The following is a 20,772-nucleotide window of genomic DNA, read 5'->3' as shown; positions in this document are numbered from 1 at the left end:
TGCTCCCCACTTTTGGTGAGCCCAGAGTATATAACAAGTGCACCGTGTCCATCCACGTCTGCTGCAGCTTCTGCCCTTACGACCTGTTTGCTCTCAGAAGGGCCGTGGGCTGCAGCAGCACGCAGGGCAGCCCATGCTCTGGGTCCTTTATTCCCCTCACCTGGCACACAGCCACGTGCAATCAGACACTTGACAGACGATGGCGATGGTGATGGCGATGTTGACAGCCGAGAATAGAACCCGTGAGTGGGAGGTTGTTTGCTCAGCCAGTGCTGTGGGGACGAAGGAGGGTGTGGTTGTCACCTCAGCTCGAGGATGAGCAGGGACCAGTGTTCACAGTGGACTGAGTGTTCCCAGGAGCCCCATCGGTGACTGCAAGGCCGTGGGAGAAGGTCTGGGCGTGTATGGTCTTCAAAGCCCATATGCAGCTCTAAAATCCTAAGAACCTAAGTCTAGACCCAGAGAGCTGGGAGCTGGGGCAGGCTCAAGCCACGCACGTCTGGGCAGGCGCTGGGGGCCTTGACTGCTGGAGGTTGAGTGACCTCAGCAAGCAGCCGGTTACCATCACTGGTGTTGGCATAGCTCATCCAAACGATTTCTACGGGCTTCTTGAGGTTGGCATTAAAGTGTGTACGCGCAGCGGGTGGTCCTGGTGTAGAATGATCTGTGAGTCCCCCAAACCCGCATGTTTCTCTGCAGCCTTGTGTTTAGACCAGGACTGGCTGTGCGAAGCAGGGGTGAGGGGGCAGGGATTATGCCTGGCAGCTCCTGAGGCAGACCTAGCACCTACTGGTCGAAGCTGCAGAAAAACTCCTTTAACACAGCATAGGAAAGACCTCTCCAGTACCGAAAATGGCCCCCAAATGGGACACATGAGTTTCTTTGACAGGAATGAGTGCCTGTCATGGAAATGTTTGCGTAAACACTTGAAGGAACCAGAGGATCACGGATGAGGTGTGATTATGACTGATGCTTGGTGTTGAGGATTTGGAGTTTACCGAGTGTTTTTATATTCATTGTTTTCATTCATCTTCACAACAGTTCAGGGAAGATAGTATTAACATGCCCAACTCCTGTGGGTGAGAACAGTGAGCTTCAGTGAGGTATAGGATTTGTCTCAGCTGAATTGCCTGGGCGGGGACAGACCTCCAAATACATGCTTCTTCTGTGCCCAGTATGATGTAAAACTTCCCTCTCCCGGAAAGCCTCCTTTGGCTGCTGGTTGGGAGGCCTCAGTTCTGGCCCCTCTTCTGCCTCCTGCTGAGCGTGGGCCTTACCCTTTCTGAGCCAGTCTCCCCTCCCTTGTAAAGGGGCCCGTACCACCTCCAGAGAGAGGAGGAAGGAGAAGGACAGGTGGTCTGTGGACTGTCGCTTGCTACTACATGTGTGAGGGGAGAGGACTTGTACCTTAGGCCGCCATTAAAATGTAGACTCCCTTTCTGGGCAGGAAGAAACCTCTCCCAAGAGGGCAGTCCACCATGGGCAGGGTGAGGTAAAGACCTCCGAAGTGTTGGATGCAGATGCAGAAAGTTCTAGAAGGCAGAAGTCTCCTCTGTTTAACTCTGTGCCCGGCTGGCATCACCTGAGTAGTCAGTCCGTAGGGGGTCACCAGGACTCCAGCACCCACAGGGGATTTCGTTTGGGTGAGGTGGACCTCCTGACAAAAACTCAGGTCCTCCAGTCCTGTGGTTGATGCATCAAAGGGTCCCTGCTCTGCTCCCCGCATCAAGATTTCAGCTCTGTGTCTTTGGGAAAGTGACTTGACATCTCTGACCTCAGTTTCCTCACCTATAAGGCAAAGGAGGTAAAAATACATCATTTATGAGTCCCTTCAGCTCTGGTTCTCACCACCAATGAATTTGTAATTGGAGTTGTTATGTTTTCTCCCTCATCAGTATCCCAGATTGTTCCTTTTCTTTTTGTCCTAATGACTTACCCCTCCCTACTCCTGTTTCAATGACCCAGGGTCTCTCCTTGGGGCTAATGGTCTTAGCTCCAAGACTTTTATATCCAAGAGGGCATTTTGGGAAGCATCTAATCTGGTCCAGCAGGTTTAGCCTGGAATTCAGGGCCACTGAAAGGTGTTTTGGGGGGTTTATAAACATGGAAGCATTTCAGCCAAACAATGAATTAAGCCACCACAGGAACCACTTGTAGAGTTTGAAACATTTGTGCTCAAGAGTTTGTTGGAAAAAACATTCCTCTCACTCAATCCCCTCACTTTTTAGATGAGAAAATTGAGGTCCCAGGAGGCGAGGTGACTTGACTGAGTTATCTAAGTATCTTTCTGGCATTTAGGTTAGATGTCATTCAAAAGATTTTAAATGCTGTAGCTTTTGTGGGTGTACGTGAGGTAACCGGAAAATTCTCAGCGTCTGTGTCTCTATTTCTGCGTAGAGAGCAAACGTATGGATGTCAAGGTGGCAAGGGGGGTGTGTGGGATGAATCAGGAGGTTGGGATTGACATATACACACTACTATGTATAAAACAGAAAACTAATGAGAACATCCTGTACAGCACAGGGCACTCTATTCAATGCTCTGTGGTGACCTAAATGGGGAAGGAAATCCAAAAAAGAGGGGGTATATGAATACGTATGGCTGATTCACTTTGCTACACAGCAGAAGCTCACACAACATTGTGAAGCAACTATACTCCAATAAAAAATTAATTTAAAAAAGAGAAAATTCTCAGTCAACAGAAGGAGAGAAATACTAGAACTGGGTTCCTCTGGGGACTCTGGAAGGCCCGGCTGTGAACATGACCCTCACCGCCCTCCCTCCCATTTCTGGCGGCTCCCACCCCTGCCCTGTGGTGTGAGGAGGGCCCACCGATGGCTCTTGGCCGCCCCCCCCCAGCCCCTCCTCTGACGCAGGGCCCTTTCTGGGTTCTGCTGTGCCCTGTCCCTCCAGGTCTGTGGTGAAGCTGCGGAGAAGTGGGTTGGCTGTTGTTTTTTCTGACTTCCTGTGTGCTTCGGAAACCTCAAAGAAAGAACAGCTAAAGGAAGAAAGGGCTGAGGACCGTTATGCCAAAATAGACTTACATCCGACCTGGGGGGGAGCTAGGTTCATGACTGCTATGGAACGAGAGCCCAGGATTCTGACTGCCCCCTGCCATTTCCTACCTGGGGCTGGAAGTAGGTAGGGGGGTCCTGGATATTTTCAGGTTTGGATCAACTGTACCTTGGGAGGTAGCCTCAGTGATTCTTGAGAAGCATTTTTCACTGAAACCAGACCCATTAAAATGGAATGCTTAATTACCTCTCTACCACAACTGTTTTCATTTCTCTGTCTCCTTTTCTGCATACACCTAGCTATAACCACGGGCACATATTTGTGTAGCAAATACGCATAGAATCTCTGGAGTTTTTTATTTTACTTCAATTGTGTATGCCTAAGTAGTCTCCTAACCCTAACCCTAACCTTTTAGAACACGACAGGAATTAATTTATGAGTGAAGCTCTGTACCTGGGTGAGGAAGACAGAACTATGGGGAAATGCCAGGCTCGCTCTCTTTCTTCCTCCCTCCCTTCTTTCCTTCCTTCTCTTTTTCTTTTTTCCTGATGGCACATTGTGAGCTACCTGCCCATAAACCCCCATTCTCAGGGCCTCCTACTCAAATTGTGACCCACAGATGGGTCCCTAAGGGCCATTTCTTCCCCAGCCTAGCCTAGCCACCTGGCTCCAAGTTTGTATGCCTGCCTTTGGGTCCGTGAGATCTTTTTCTTCCATAGCTCTTGTAAAAGGATAAGAGCAATTTTGCTACCGTTCGGGCTCAGAAAATTTTGGCTTGGGATTTCCCTTTGTATTTTATTTTGTTTTTCTAACCAGGGGAGAAAAAATTCCTACCACACTTTGAGAAGTGCTTGAGAACATTGTGAGAGAAGAGCTACAAGCTGGGGGATTTCTTGCCACCATACTCAGGTTTTCCCTCCCTTGGAACTACTGTGGCTAGAGTTTTAAAAGGCCAGAGTTCCCCCCAATTTTTTGATTTTTCTGAGCTCTGAATAATTAAAGCCACCTATTTCTGCTCTTTCTGTCCATTTCTCAATAATAGGCTTGGGTAACAGTAAGAAACTAAAACAGAAACCACCACTGTGCTCTGGACTCAGTCTCAGAGACAGCCAGGAATGTCCCACACTTAAGAATCGTAACTCACTGAGGTCTGTCACTGCACCAAGTGTTTGTCAGACTCCACCCTGCCAGTGGGAGCCTGCAGCCTGGGAATGGGGAGACCTGGGTTCCAGCCGAGAGTCCTTGCGTTTTAGTCTCTCTGAAACTCAGTGCTCACCAGCAAGACAAGGGCCAAACCAGCTGTTCTGCACCCTCACTGGTATGTATCAGAATCACCTGGGATGTGATTAAAAAATACAGATGACTGGGCCTCAGCCCAGAGATCTCCATTCATGGAGACGAAGACAGGGCTAAGGACTGGGATATATATACGTATACATACGTATATATTGTTAAAGCAAAATTATTCAGATACTTGCTAAAGAATGGTAAGGCAGGCTTTATTCAGGGAAACTACTATAGTGGAGTTTTGCAGTAGGGGAAAGAAATTGAAATAAAACAAAGAAAAGTGGAAACGATTGCCAAGGACCAGGGTGGTGGTGCTGGTGGGGTGGCCAGTGGATGGACAGGGTGAGAGGGCAGGGTTTTCCTTTTCTAAGTTCACCTAGCAGGATTCTTGTTGAAGACAGGCTACAGTGACCAGAGGTTACCTGGGGGGTGGGGATGGGCAGCAATAGAAGGTGGGGAATTCTGGCTAAACCCACTTAGTGGGATTCTTGCTAAAGCTGGGACTCTACAAAGACAGAGATGGAAGCCGACGTCCAGGCCTAGTAGAGCAGAGGGCTCAGAGGAGCCTGACTGAAGTTTGGTCATGGAGAGAATCTTTGTCTATATGGGTATTAACACGTGTACCCACAGCCAGGTGAGGAAGGCCGGGTCCAAGTGCTGTTAGGGGTGATGTATCAGGTCAAATAGTCCACTGTTCTCACCGTTAGAATCCAGAGCCCTGGGGTTGTCTGTGGGCGGAGGCCTTCTTCTCCTTCTTCTCCGGCAGTCCCGGACCCATTACTGCAGGGTGTGGCAGTAAAGAGCCCACACCCGGAGCCCTCGGGACAACATGGGAATCCCTGCCCTGTGATCTTCAGGAAGTCGTTTTGCTCAACCTCAGCTGCCCCATCCTTGAGATGGGTGATTAACAGTACCTACCATTTCAATTTCTTCTTAGGATTAAACGGGCTCTAGGTTAACCACTGTCAGTTCTCAGAAGTGAGCCTGCTGCAGGCGTGTAGGGGAGGAGAAAGGAAGGGGACAGGGGCTCAGGGGCTCAGGGCTGGAGACGGAATCAAGGTCACAGTGTGGCAAAGACCCCCCAGGCCTTGGCAGGTGCTCTGGTCTCTTGGAGGACTGTCTAGGGTTAAGGATAACTTCCTGTAGTCCCAGGTTCTCTTGACAGATTTTATTGAGCTTTCTCTCTGCCTTATTCACCCCAATTCCTATTTTTATTTTTTATTTTTTTCTTCCTGTTTGGCCAGGTGGCCTGCGGGATCTTAGTTCCCTGACCAGGGATCGAACCCATGACCCCTGCAGCGGAAGCGTGGAATCTTAACCACTGGACTGCCAGGGAAGTCCTGACATCTAGATTTGGGGCCTATTTGCTCTCTAGCCTAACTCTGGGGTAAGAGGATTGGCCACTGTGGGCTACGTGGAGGGTGCAGAAAGTAAGAAAGTCAGGCTGTCAGAGGAGGAGCTAGAGGTTGAAAGGAGAAAGAGGGCCAGCATCTGGCCTCGTGGAAGCCACTTAATGTTTACATATATTTAACCAACATAACAGCAAAACTTAAGGTCTATTAACTGTATGTAATTCTAAACGTACGTGCATTTTTACGTAGTTATAGTTATAATCAGTATGTGAACTTCATTCCCTGTCACTTAACATTTTTAATATAAATATTTTCATGAATCACCACCGTTCATGTTTTTAAATGGCGTATATCGTTAATGATATTGCTTAGAATTCGCCCCCTCAGCATTTCCCTGAGCATTTTGTTCTGATTTCACTTTCTCTCTATTATAAATAGTACAGCTATGAACATCTTTGTGCATGTGATCCTTGCTCCCTCTTTAGTTATGTGGGGTGTGCATTTCCCACAGTTGGGTGGCCAAGTCAATACATGTGAGTTATTTGTTTTTTATTGAAGTGTAGTGGATTTACAATGTTGTATTTGTTCCTGGTGTACAGCAAAGTAATTCAGTTATACACATATGTGTGTGTGTGTGAATTTTGTTTTCAGATTCTTTTCCATTATAAGTTATTACAGGATATTGAATATAGTTCCCTGTGCTATACAGTAGGTCATTGTTGTTTATCTATTTTATATATAGTAGCGTGTATCTCTTAATCCCAAACTCCTGATTTATCCCTCCCTCCCCCCCTTTCCCCTTTGGTACCCATAAGTTTGTTTTCTATGTCTGTGAGTCTGTTTCTGTTTTGTAGATAAATTCATTTGCACTGTTTTTTAGATTCCACATATAAGTGATATCATATGATATTTGCCTTTCTCTGTCTGACTTACTTCACTTAGTACGATAATCTCTAGGTCCATGCATGTTGTTGCAGATGGCATTATTTCATTATTTTTTATGGCTGAGTAGTATTCCATTGTATATATATGTACCACATCTTTATCCATTTATCTGTCAATGGACACTTAGGTTGCTTCCACGTCTTGGCTATTGTAAATAGTGTTGCTATGAACATCGGGGTGCATGTGTCTTTTCGAATTACAATTTTTGTCTTTTCTGGATATATGCCAGGGAGTGGGATTGCTGGATCATATGGTAGCTCTATTTTTAGTTTTTTAAGGAACCTCCTTACTGTTCTCCATAGTGGCTGTATCAATTTACATTCCCACCAACAGTGTAGGAGAGTTCCCTTTTCTCCACACCCTCTCCAGCAATTATTGTTTGTAGATTTTTTGATGATGGCCATTCTGACCGGTGTGAGGTGATACCTCATTGTAGTTTTGATTTGCATTTCTCTATTAGTGATGCTGAGCATCTTTTCATGTGCCTGTTGGCCATCCGTGTGTCTTCTTTGGAGGAATGTCTATCTAGGTCTTCTGCCCCACGTGAGTCATTTTCTATTCAACTAGCTTGCTCTTCAGGAAGCCGGTTCTGAATCAACAGGCAATTGTACCAGTTTCATTTCAAGCCCATAAACATAAGATTTTATTATTTTTCTCCAGGTGTCTTGGCTGTTTAAAAGGTTTGTAGTGATACCTCAAAGTGGTTTTTATTAGCATTTTTAACTGCTGAGGATTTTCCCATCTATTTTTAATGTTCCCAAGTCTTTTCACACACAGGTGGCATCCTGTTTGCTGGACGGAGCATCTAAATTTGCACTAAAGTGAAAGCTGATCACTGCAGTGTACAGATTGGGGACACCGTCATACTTAATGGTTTGAGTATCTGTTTACAGAAAGCAAATTTGTAGTGTCTGCTGGAGTTGCAAAGAGTAGCAGATTGGGGGTTGGTAGGTGGAGAAGCTTGTTCAGGAGGATGTTTTCGTTGTTTTTAAGGTGGTACTGGATGAGGGGACTATACCTCTACTGTCAGACCTGGCTTTGTACTTTCTGGTTGAAAAAAAAAGTACTTGAGTTTTCATTTCATTGTCAATTTTTTTTCTGTTTATTAAATGTATCATCAAAGATAACAAAATTCTACATCGTCATGATTATTACACATATTAATATATAAAAGGCCAGTATTCCTTTTAGCGCTGCAGGGCTGGAAACTGATGTTTATGTGTAAGTTTTTGTGTGAGCAGAATTCTGGGGCCATATCAGAAAAGCAGTGTTCATCTGGAACCACCTTGCTGTGCGGAGACAAAGCCCCTAGTGGTGGGACTTGGGCTGTGAGCTGTGTTTGTTGGGCTAAAATGGGAAATCTGAGTGCTGGTCCTGCCTCTGCCACTTAAGAAAAGTGACCCCAGGCAAAGTGCTTGGTCGCTTTTCCTCATCCTCCAAATGGGAGTGGCGTCTGCCTTGAGAGATAGTAGCAAGATAGCGAGTGTTCAAACACTCTAGAAAGGGGTGCACGGTGGGTGTTCTGAGCATGTAAAGACCACTGCTCTTTTTTTATATCGTTTTTTAAAACTTTTTATTTTATATTGGAGCATAGCCAATTAACAATGTTGTGATAGTTTCAGGTGCACAGCAAAGCGACTCAGTCATACATATACATGTATTCATTCTCCCAGACTCCCCTCCCATCCAGGCTGCCGTATAACATTGAGCAGAGTTCCCCGTGCTATACAGTAGGTCCTTATTGGTTATCCATTTTATTTATTTATTTATTTAAAAAATTTTATTTATTGGCTGCATTGGGTCTTCGTTGCTGCACGCGGGCTTTCTCTAGTTGCAGCGAGCGGAGGCTACTCTTTGTTGTGGTGCACGGGCTTCTCATTGTGGTGGCTTCTCTTGTTGTGGAGCACGGGCTCTAGGCTCACGGACTTCAGTAGTTGTGGCACATGGGCTCAGTAGTTGTGGCTCGCAGGCTCTAGAGTGCAGGCCCAGTAGTTGTGGCGCACGGGCTTAGTTGCTCCGTGACATGTGGGATCTTCCCGGACAAGGGCTCGAACCCATGTCCCCTGCATTGGCAGGCAGATTCTTAACCACTGCGCCACCAGGGAAGCTCCTAGTTATCCGTTTTAAATATAGCAGTGTGTACATGTCGATCCCAAACTCCTTGACCACCCCTTCCTTCCACCCTTCCCCCTGGTAACCATAAGTTCGTTCTCTAAGTCTGTGAGTCTGTTTCTGTTTTGTAAATAACTTGATATGTATCATTTCTTTTTAGATTCCACAAATAAGGGATATCATACGATATTTCTCTTTCTCTGTCTGACTTACTTCACTCAGTATGACAATCTCTAGGTCCATCCATGTTGCTGCAACTGGCATTATTTCATTCTTTTTTAATGTCTGAGTAATATTCCATTGTGTATATGTACCACATCTTCTTTATCCATTCCTCTGTCCATGGACATTTAGGTTGCTTCCATGTCTTGGCTGTTGTAAACAGTGCTGCAGTGAACATTAGCGTGCACGTATCCTTTCGAACCATAGCTTTCTCTGGATATATGCCCAGGAGTGGGATGGCAGGGTCATATAGTAGCTCTATTTTTAGTTTTTAAAGGAACTTCCATACTGTTCTCCATAGTGGTTGTACCAGTTTATATTCCCACCAACAGTGTAGGAGGGTGCCCTTCTCTCCACACCCCCTCCAGCATTTATTTTTTGCAGATTTTTCAATGATAGCCATTTTGACTGGTGTGAGGTGATATCTTATTGTAGTTTTGTAAAAAAGTCTGTTGCACTTTTTTAAAAACCTTGACTTGGATGAAGGAGTGGGGTCCATCTCTTGCATGGCAGCCCTGCAGCCATTTGAAACCAACAGTCCCATCCTCATTTCCCAGGACTCCCATCCCCCTTTAGCCTAAGGGTCTGCCTCCCAGGCTCCCCATGCTCTGAAAGTCCTGGGATGTTCACCATAGAACACAGTTTCTCAAACCTCGGGGCTGCGGGCCACCAGTTCTGTAGATGAAGTTGTCTCCATGCCCCGGGGGGAATCACTGTCCTTATTTTAGGGATTTTCTAGTGACCCCAAAACCACGTTAAAGTTTTTGGCAGCTCTTTCACAGTGACTAACAGTGACTTCACAGCTTAAACCCCATTGTTTAAATCCATGCTGTTGCTAAACCACATCTTCCTCATCCCAGACTGGGGAAGATTTTTTTTTTTTTAAGTCTACGTAAAGAACTTCACATTTATCCCATTTCACTGGCTGCATTCTGTTCCCCTTGGCATGTTTTGCCTGCCTGTGCAGATGTCAGGGGCCCTCTGTGGTCTTCAACCAGAGTCACAATCTTCCCCTAATCCTGTGCTCAACATGGTGCTTTTTGTCTAATAACCACAAACTCCTAAATGCCAAATAAAGAGGCGTGAACAAGGACCCATTCAAAAAGCCATCGGTCCTCAGGTTAATACAGACACTTGATCAGCAGTTGTTGGGAAAAACCATTTGGCCAGTTATGAGTTCACCTTCTTGTCACTTGGCCTCCTCATCTTCTTCTCAAGAAAATGGGGAAGAATTCAAAATACTCAACTGTAGCGTTGATTCATTGTGGTACCGAATTTCCCAGCCCAACAACCAATTCTGTATCACATGCAGAGAGGCAAATGGGATTTGCTGGAGCTGCAGGCTGGGAGAGAAGGAAGAGGCTGACATTGGGACTCGAAGCAGAGGAGAATTTAGTTTGAGCTTAACGAGGACAGAATGTGGCTTTGAAAATTACAACTTTTTAGGAAATTGGAAAGTAACAGGAGCTCCGGAGGAAGGAGCGCATCTTAAAATTCTGTGCTGCCTGTGCACCTTGTAGATTGCTATCTTGAAGTGCTGGGTGGTGATACCACTGCTGGGACCAGACAACATCAAGGGTCAGAGGCAGGCTTGAAGCAAGTGACTATAGAATCTGCCCCCATCCTACTCCCGGGTCACTCACTGTTCAGGCCGTGCGGTGCTGGAATGAGCTCTCACAACATGCATTTCTCCCCAAGTCTGCCGTCAGTGAGATCATGTTGGTAGCTTGAAATCAGCGATGACGGAAGTATTGACACAAGAGAAATCGGCAAATGCTGCAGACCAGGCCATCTTTGCCCTGGATTGCTGGTGAAACTCATGCCAAGGCCTTATGTGAGCCACTCTTCTGCCTCCTAGCTCATGCCTGGCTTCATCCTATGGACAAAATTATATTTTTTAAGTGAAAATCTGCTTCTCCATGGGGTCTTATATTGTCACCGTCTCCTCTCATTTCCCGGCAGCCCTTCAGCACCCTCCTGACCAGCCCTATATCATAGCACGTGATTTCCCGAGCTTGCTGTGTCACCTTTTCCTGAGATCCAGGCGCCCCAGAGGCAAGTCCTCTCCTGTGATCAACTAATACCTAGCAGAGACCCCTATTAGATCCCATACCATATGGTGGCTGCTTTGCTCGAATCCTTTTCCTTTTTACGGTATTGTGAGTCTCTGCTGGACGGGGACCCTCTTCCCACTTTTGCTTATCTTCATACCTCCGGAGTCTGGTGTGTCTCCTGAAACATAGCAAGGCAGAGAGAGAGAGAGAGAGAGAGAAGGAGAGAGAGAGAGAGAAGTGGAGGGCTGGGGGAAGAGGGAAAGGGGAGAAGAGGAAAAAGAAGAAAGGCGGCGATGGGGGGAGAAAAACGGGCCAGTCCGAATCACTCATGAGCTGGCCGACTAGGACCAAGGGGAGTGGGATTTCTTGAAGGGCTGGGGAGCTAGCGGCGCTCAGAAGTCACACAGGAGGTTAAGAAAACTCTGCCCAGCTGCAGGGATCAAAGTCCTTGAACCAGTGGGAGAACAGAGGTTCTGTTAACAAGGAAGGACAGGTAATGCGTCTCTGTTGCCCCCCTCCCAGCGCCCTGAGAGCCAGCTACGAGTCAGGTGACCTCTGGGTCGCAAAGTGCTGGCAACAGAATGATCTGGAGTGGGTCGTGTGTGCGGGGGTGACGAGCTGAAAATGTGGGAGACTCTCAAAGGTTTTTTGAATTACATTGAATTATAGCTGGTGCTAATCACAACCTTCCTGGCTCCTTCCTTTGCAAGGTAATGGGGAGGGACGCTCGGAGAGGAGGGGAAGGGATTAACCAAGTGATGGATTGGGTGGCCCTGGAGCGGGCAGAATGCCGGCCCTCACGGGAACTGGGGTTTGAAAGGGCCCAGGGCTGGGGAGGGAACGCTGTGTGGAGACAGTAGGGCCCAGCTTCCCAGACACGGCAGGCCTGGCTCCCCAAGACGGCAAGGTCATTGCCAATTCGTTAAGTGGCTGCTCTCAGCAGGCCTTTGCAGAGGAAGGGCATGTGTTCCCCATTTTGTTGATGGGGAAACAGCAAGAGGAAGTGACTCAGAGACAGAGTGGAAATAAAATGTGTGTCTCATGACATTCTGGCTTCTGCTAGATCCAAAGGGCTGGCGTTTTGACTGTGTCCTGTGGGTTCGCAGGACAGACGACGGCCCTCCATGTGAGCAGAGAGTAGGAGGTAGAGGTGTTCTTTTCAGGTGCCCAGGCAGGTGGAGAAGGTGGGTGTTGGAGGAAAGGCAGCCTCAGAGCCCTGGAGACAGGAGGGGCTGCCACCACCCCCTGAGCCTCGACTTACTGGGCCAGTTTAATTTTTTTAAGTGGGCGCTGGTATTGGGTTTTTGGTTCTTTCTTCTGCCAAGTCACAGGCGTTTTAAAAATACATGTGCCAGGGAGTTTACATAGGTAATCTCTGATTTTCTAGAAAGTTCTGCAGGATAGGTAATGTTAGCCTCCTATCCCAAGAGAGGAAACTGAGGTCTAGAGAGGTGACACAACTGGTAAGTGGCAGACACTTAAGGCCACCACGTTGCCTAGCTCAGAAATCCTTCGTGAGTAACGGCCTAGACTTCTGCAGCATGGCAGCCCCGAGGACATGAGTTTTAAACCCAGGTTCGAATGAGTCAGATGTGTGTGCCTTCTCCCTGACATCGTGCCACCTTGCTGATGAATGGTGCCCTTTCTGTGCTCCCTGAAGTCATGGACAGAACTTTCAGTCCTCAAGACATTGCCTTTTACCCTTGGAACTCCCAGCGTCACTCTCAAGTCTGGTTCCCGAAGAGGCCAAGCTTCCAGGCCAATTGGTAAAGGCTGTCGTTGTCGTTTCATAAATGAATTAACATTGAAAAACCAAAAAAAAAAAAAAAAAAAAAAAAAAGGTGGAAAGACAAAGTTAGAATAAAAGACTGCCTCGCAAATGGAATACATTCAGCTTTATGATGGACTCTTTACAGTGTTCTTATTTTTCTCATTTTGCCATGGACACGGCGAAACATCACCAAAGGCCATCATCCACCTGCCAACTGCTGTTTGGGAACTCTGTCCCATCCCAGCTTGACGTCTCAAGGCATCAGAGCCAGTTGGTGGCAGAGCCGGACACTAAGCCCTAAGCATGGTGGCAGGACGTGACACCAGCAGCCCTCTCGCCATTGGCAACATGGTGGCCTTAATTCTCTGCCGCTTACCAGTTGTATGCTCTGGACAGTCACCTCGCTAGACCTCTCTCACATTACCTATCCTGCAGAATCCTCCTAGAGAACTAGAGGTTACTTACATAAACTCCCTGGCACACAGTATGTGCTCAATAAGACGTAACATTACCTTGCAGTGTCTTCAAGATCAAGAGTGTATTTTTCTGTGATGTTGACCCCTATAACCCTGACATCTTCCCCACACCAGGAGCACAGCCCTGGGGACAGTGACAACCCAGAGGATCTGAAGGGACTTCAATCCTGCTTCAGTCTCCCCTCCCCCTTCAGGCAGGTGAATGTCTTGCCGTTCAGGAAGAGTGTCATTTATTTTCTTCCTGAAGACTTCAGGGACTCAGAGATTGTACCGCTTCCCTTAGTGCCCTTGGCAGGTCTTGGCCAAGACGTTCTTATAGCCAATCAAAACTTTTCCTGTTTTAATTTGAGCCCATTTCCTTGTGTTTGTTATTCTTTGGCTTTGCCTTGGGCAGATCTGGGGGTTGGGAGACAGCCGGAGCCCACGGTGGCTCTGAGCCAGGGTTTTCTCCAGTGCCGTGGGACGGTCTCTCCTCTGACAGTGCCCATAGGGTCTAGGGCAGGCCAGGATGCAGGGAGGAAGGATTGCCAGGCTGGGGTCCAGGTCTGGACTGCAGGAAGGAGCAGGGGTTTTGGCTCACACACTTAGAGTCAGAGGATTTTGTGATCAACAAAATTCAGAGACAAGCTACTGATGAGAAATTCAAGTAATCAGGCAAAGTCTGGAGGAACAGGCAAGTTCTGTTGTCCAGAAACAGGAGCTAGAGTCAGCAGGTCGTTCTCATGTCTTCCTAACTGCACCCAGTGCCATATGTTGGTAGCTTGAAATCAGCCGTGGTGGACCTGGAGAGAAGACTATGCGTGACGTTGAGGGCTGTGTTCTCCAAGACCCCCAAGGCAGGTGACTGAGGCTTTCCTTATATAACACACCTTTCAGTTACTCTTCTTCAGAGAGTTTTGGGGGACCCCTTGGCAGTTCACTGCAGATCTGTACTGACAGTTGGGAGTTTTGGATGCCCTTGAGGGAGTTGCCACGTGTCAGCAGAGACGTGGGCACCACCTTTCTGGGCTGAGGTCTTTCGGCCAAACACCTCCAAGACCTCTCATGACCAAGTCCTAGCTTGGGGAGGGGTGATGCTCTCTAAGCCAGGAGGACTCTGGATTCTTCACAGACTGGGGTGTTCCATGCTGGGTTGACACATTTCTTCTTGCATGGAGTTTGTGCCCACGTCTGTGGTATCAAGAGATACTACTTTCTTCAAAGGCAGATGGGAAGGTGGGAAAAACTTTGAACTTGGATTCAAATCTGCTTTGGGATCCGAGTTTGCTACTCAACAAGCATGATCCCTTGACCAGATGGCTTAAAATTTCTTGAGTATGTTTTCTCCTTTGTAAAATGGTCATAATCATCTCTGCACATCTCCCAGGATTGTTGTGCAAAACACATATGTTTCTTTTAAAGTTTTTAAATTGTAATTGTTTTTGGAATAGATAGCCCAAGGTTACCACTACAAAGGACTAAGGGCAGACCTGAGCATTGGTCTGAAGGCAAAGGTAGATCCCGGGTGACTGAAATGATTTTGCTAAGATATTTCAATGGGATCCACGTTGACTACTATGAGTGATGGCTCCTGAACCAAAGGCCAGGAAAAAACCGATGACGATAAGAAACCAGTGTCATCCGAGTGTGTTGATGATGGCCAACATATCAGTCTAGGTTGGATGTAGAATATGAATACTGCTCTTTGATCAGGGTCTGGTGGGGGCTGGCTCCTGCGTGGGCTAGGCACTGCCCAGTTAGGCTGGGAAACGGGAGTCAACGATCAGGCTGTGGTTTCTCATCATCACATTTTTGAACCTACAGTGACGCATTACTATCACCCAAAGTCCGTAGTTTACATCGGGGTTCAGTGTCGGTGTTGTGCATTCCATGAGTTCCGACAAGTGTATGATGACGTGTATCCATCCCTATCATATCACGGAGAGTATTTTCACCGCCCTCAAAATCCTCCATGCTCCTCCGATTCATCTCTCCTTTCCCCCAAACCCTGGCAACCACTGATCTTTTTACTGTCTCCATAGTTTTGCCTTTTCCAGAATGTCATATAGTTGAAACCATACAGTTTGTAGCCTTTTCAGATTGGCTCCTTTCACTTAGTCATATGCATTTAAGGTTCCTCCATGCCTTTTCATGGCTTGCTAGAGCATATCTTTTGGGCATCGAATCATATTCCGTCGTTTGGGTGTACCCCTAGTAAGGTAAGATGTTAAGAATAGGGGACTCTGGGGCTTCCCTGGTGGCGCAGTGGTTGGGAGTCCGCCTGCTGATGCAGGGGGCACGGGTTCGTGCCCCGGTCCGGGAAGATCCCACATGCTGTGGAGCTGCTGTGCCCGTGAGCCACGGCCGCTGAGCCTGCGCGTCCGGAGCCTGTGCTCCGCAACGGGAGAAAATAAACATAACATTGTAAATCAACTATTCTTCAATAAAAAATAAATTAAAAAAAAAAAAAAAAAAGAATAGGGGACTCTGAGTGAGGGGTATCTGAGAACTCTCTGTATTATCTTTGCAACTTTTCTGTAAATCTAAAACTCGTTTAAAATAAAAAGTTTATTAAACAAACGAAAAAGTATTCCACTGTCTGGATGTATCACAGCTTATTTATCTGTTCGCCTACTGAAGGACATCTTGATTGCTTCTAAGTTTCGGTAATTATGAATAAAGTTGCTATAAACATCCATGTGCAGATTTTCGTGTGGACATAAGTTTTCAGCCCCTTTGGGTAAATACCAAGGAGCATGACTGATAAATCATGTAAGAGTCTGTTTAGTTTTGTAAGAAACCATACAACTGTCTTCCAAAGTTTGCGCCAGTGATAAATGAGCATTCCTGTTGCCCCACATCCTCGTTACATGTTTACATCCTCTTGGCCCCTCAAGTTTAAAAGTACCACATCTCATTGCACCACTGGCTGTAACCGCAAGGTTAAAAGCACCGTGGGGACCTAACGCCCTCCCCCTGCAGACTCTGCCCTGACCTCTGTCCTGGCGAAGCTTTCTGACTTGCTCTGCCTCTGATACTGGGCTCTGCCTTTCAGAGAGGGCTTCTCTCCTTCACTCTTCTCTTCAGCCAATGACACACATCACATGTGAAAGTGGAGCTTCCAAGATCGTAACAGCCAGATCTCTTGTATTTTACTGACATATTATTCCTACTTAACTGTTCTCTTTCAAACTCTCCCCTAGTATTTCAGGGAGTCCCCAGGGTGTCTCTGTGTGCTCACCAGCACCAGTACCCTTTGGGTGGGAATGCTGCCTGGGCTGGGGGGTATCTTCTGAATGGCACCCCGTCCCCCTCACTGTGGGTGTCCAGAAGCCACATGGCGTGACCTGCAGCTGTGGGTATAACGGCCTCCTTCCAGCTCTGAGTCCACGTTCCCACTGGCCAACCTGATGACACTGCTTGCACCCCTATTTTCCAAATGGTCTTTGGGGTGTAGGCCCTTTGGCTTCCATTGGCATGATCTAGTCCCTGGGGACAGACACCATATGCTACTCCATTTCCTTCCTACCCAGATGCCTGTTTCACAAAACTGTGTCATGAGACCCCTGCCTGGAAATTAGTTTATACAAACAGATGCCCAGGGGTCATGGGGCCCCTGGCTCAGTAGACACAGGAGATCCTGAACCTAGGACCAGATGTGTGTGTGTTATTGATGGTTTTATATATATATATATATATATATATATATATATATATATACGGTTTGTCTGTATGACTAGAGTGTACGCTCTTTAGGGGCAAGACATCCTTCCCTCTTTTTCACATCCTATAGCAGATTTGTCATGGTCCCTTCTGATGTCCCCTTGGGCCTTGCCATTTCAGTATTCTGCTTACTTTTACCTGCCAGCATCTGCATCTTTTTGCCTGGGGACTTCCTCTGGCTCTGAGTCCACTCTGCCCTTGTGCAGAACTGGCTGGAAATGCTGGGACGATGGCTGTTAAGAAGTGGTGTGGCTCTGTCGCTCGCTGGCTGGAGTGGCTCTACAGCGTGTGTTCTGTCCTCGCTCCCAGGGCTCCCAGCAGGGTTCCTCTGCCGTTGTCCAAGCGATCGCTCCATTGATAAGAGGCTGCCTTCCTTTCCCTGTCCTACACGTCCCACTCCCTGGTAGGTTTCCTGGGGTTGCCTCTCAACCTACTTCCCCGGTTTCCTTATTGAAGGTCTGGGGAAACCGAGACACACACCCAGTACATAGCAGAGGATTGGCACACGGGACAGGTCCAGTAGACATTGAAAAAAGGCATGGATGCTTCTAGAATACACATACTAGTCTCTAAAATAAAGCAGACTGGGTAGTCTTTTCTCCATCTGTCTTGTCCCAAATTCTGCCTGCCCAGGTGGACTCAGGCTGGCGCTCTGCTCCTTGTCTGCCTGCCCTGATGGAAGGGACACATCCTGCTTCTTTCCTTGTCCTCATAGCATCTCTTTCATGTCTTCATAATACACACTGGCTTTTTAAAGGAATGACTCCTTGCAGCTAGTGACTGTCTGTTTCCCTTCTAGTGCCCAGCAGTGTGATTGAATGAACATAGACTTTGCTGCCACATCTAAAATATTTGACTCTACATTTGTATTTTTTAATTAATTTTTATTGGAGTCTAGTTGATTTACAATGTTGTGTTAGTTTCTGCTGTACAGCAAAGTGAATCAGTTATACATATACATATGTCCAGTCTTTTTTAGATTCTTTTCCCATATAGGTCATTACAGAGTACTGAGTAGAGTTCCCTGTGCTATATGGTAGGTCCTTAATAGTTACCTGTTTTATATGTAGTTGTGTGTATATGTCAATCCCAATCTCCCAGTTTATCCCTCCCCCCCATTCCCTCTTGGTAACCATAAGTTTGTTTTCTACATCTGTGACTCTATTTCTGTTTTGTAAATAAGTTCATTGGTCCCATTTGTGTTTTAACTTTGCCAGCTCCGTCCTTCAGCCCCCAGCTCCCAGTCTGAGGAATGTCCGCCTAAAATCACAGTCTCCTGTTAGAAGGGAGAGATTCTTCTGTAAGAGCGGGTTCCATATGAGAGCTAAGCTTAGTGTGGAAGAGGTTCTCAACCCAGCCTGGATGTTAGAAACATCCTTAGAAACTTAAAAATACCAATGCCAGGCCTCCCACGGACAACCTCAGTGGCAATCTCTGGGCACAGGGTCTGCATTTAGACTTTCTTGACAGCTCCCCAGGGGCTCCTAATGTGGAGGCAAGATCGACACCTCCAGTCTGGAGCTAGAACTTCCGTTGCTTCCTTCGGGTATTTCTGCTTTAGACCAGTGGGAATAAACCCTACAGAGCTGTTTGTTGTGGGATCCAGAGGCCAGGACCAATCTGGCTGAGATTTGGGGTGATCTAAAGACTCCTAGGATTCTTACAGTCTATACAGATGTCAACCAAACTGTCATCAGAACTGGGCTGGGTCTGGAGGCCCAGCCCCACCTCTTCGCCCCGCAGCAGAAAGACCTCGCAGATTGGGCTGCCGGGGTGCTGTCCCTCTGTGTGCAGTGCGTGATGCTCTGGGAGATGACTTCCTGTGGGACTGAGGCTTCGAGCCCTGAAAGCCCAGGTTGGCGGCTGCAGGTGCGGGTGGGCGGAGCCCTCAGCTACTAGGCTGGCCCCCCAACCTGGGCCCTTGCCTGTCTTTCCCATTCCAGTGCCCTCCAGGCCACCCATTCTCCACTTCGATTCCTTCCCGGCTTCTCTCCCCTTGTCCCTGTTTCTCTCCTGCTATTTTCTACTGTCTCGCTCTTCGCTTTTTCTGCTCAGCTGTGCCTTGGAACCAGGCTGGGGCCGCCTCCTCTCAGAGCTGCGTTTGCAACGTGTGGGCCCCTTGCCTGGGAGCCAGTGTGGGAGGAGAAAAGTGATGGCGAGAGGGGGCTTCTAGCAGAGCGCTCACAGCCTGCGAGCTCTGGGTCCAGGTCGATACCTGGACGTTTAGGCAAACTGCTCCTTTATTTGTGTTTCCGCTTCCCCATCCATGAAGCCGGATGCCTTTAAGGGGAGTTTTCGGGAGTGGGTGGATGTGTGCTTTGCACAGGTCTCAGAGCTTGTTGGGTGCTGTCCCAGGGGGATGAGGCGTGTGGGCCCACACCACTCATTTCAGGGCTGTCCCTCTGCTGTCTCCACAGGACTGCGATGTGCCGGTCCTAGCTGCCGTCTGAGAGGATGTCCGGGGTTTCTGAGACCCTGAGCCGAGTGAAGGTGGGCACGTTACGTCGGCCTGAAGGCCCCCCAGAGCCCATGGTGGCAGTGCCAGTAGACGTGGAAAAGGAAGACGTGCGGATCCTCAAGGTCTGCTTCTATAGCAACAGCTTCAACCCCGGGAAGAACTTCAAACTAGTTAAATGCACTGTGCAGACCGAGATCCGGGTGAGTGTGGTGGGTGCTGCCTGCTCCGTCCATTTGTCTGTCTCTCCCTCGTCTTCCTGGGTAGCTGAGCATCCCTCCTTCAGCCTAGCAGGCTCTCCTGTATCCACCACCTGGGCTGGGGGCCCTGGAGGGATGTTCTTAGCCTGTGGCTCCAGGCCTCCTCTCCAGGGCTCTGCAGCCCGAGGCACAGATTGTGTAGCCTTTGTTTGAACCCCAGATCGTTTGCTCAAGCTTTGATCTATCTCATTTCAACTCATTCAATATTTATGACATTTGAGGCTCTGCAAGGGGTGTAAGCTCACCCCACCCTCAGAGGGTTTACACTCTCATGGAATTGGAATACACAAGTGATTGCATTGAAAATAGAACAAAAGTGGTTTAGGACATGCGCTGCGTGCTTACAGAAGGGAGCTGTGAGGCGTTTAGAGGATGCTAATGAACTAGAGATGCCCTCGACCAGGGGCATGGTTGCCAGGCCCTTTCTGAGGCAGTACTTCAGCTGGCTTACTTTCACCCAGGGCCTCGGAATCTGTTTTGCAAATCCAGGTACCCACAGTCATCAGGGCACCTAGACACCAGGAAGCCAGTTCTCTTTAGCCAAACATGTAAGAACTTGTCATCAGAAGCAGAGTCACAATACACTGATTGATTTTAAATGCCTACGTTTATTGAATAATTACTATGTACATGCCTGACTCAATCCCTTTACATTATCTCACTGAATCCTCCCCACAGCGCCATGAGGTAGATACAATGAGGATATTCCTTTCCACTCTCAGAATATTCCTTTCTGATGATGCAAAAGAAAGCCAAATCGATTCTCCAGAGTTTGCTTAGTGGGTTTGTAATTTGAACAAAGGAAGCAGGAGAACCTTGGGAAAACTGCACAGGTCTGAGAAAGCTGGATGAACCATCTCCAATCCTCTCATCACTAATCCTTCCCTGTCCTGGAAATCAGCATCCCCCAAACTCAGTCAGTGTCTTTTCTGCCCGGTGCTGGCAGCAGCCTCTCCACGTCTGTCCCCTTGGCTGCCTTCTGTCTGTAACAGCACACGCTGTACTTCAGTACACCCGAGCAGGATGTAATTGATTAGGTCACTGTCTTAGCCAGTTGTCACAACTGGTGATGGTTTGGTTCTTCCCTCTGTTTCCTATAACTGATTTGATTAGGGCCTTGT

The 20,772-nt window shown here is 47.7% G+C and overlaps 1 protein-coding gene across 6 annotated transcripts in view; it reads left to right on the top strand.

The window, feature by feature from the left end:
* The window catches only part of PTK2B (protein tyrosine kinase 2 beta), a 140,175-nt gene that overhangs the window by 57,207 nt on the left and 62,196 nt on the right, over nt 1–20,772 (top strand). For 5 of the 6 annotated variants that reach the window (XM_033857615.2, XM_033857618.2, XM_033857617.2 and 2 more), the window contains one exon: nt 19,354–19,594. In XM_033857615.2, coding sequence (XP_033713506.1) covers nt 19,391–19,594 — 204 coding nt within the window. In that variant the 5' untranslated portion in view covers nt 19,354–19,390. Of the gene's footprint in view, nt 1–19,353; nt 19,595–20,772 lie in introns of those variants that run through there. The other variant, XM_033857619.2, reaches the window with a different exon arrangement.

This window comes from Tursiops truncatus, chromosome 6 (genome assembly GCF_011762595.2).
Source record: "Tursiops truncatus isolate mTurTru1 chromosome 6, mTurTru1.mat.Y, whole genome shotgun sequence".
Classification (NCBI taxonomy): domain Eukaryota; kingdom Metazoa; phylum Chordata; class Mammalia; order Artiodactyla; family Delphinidae; genus Tursiops; species Tursiops truncatus.
The sequence above is the reverse complement of the archived record's forward strand: the minus strand, read 5'-3'. Positions and strand labels throughout refer to the sequence as shown.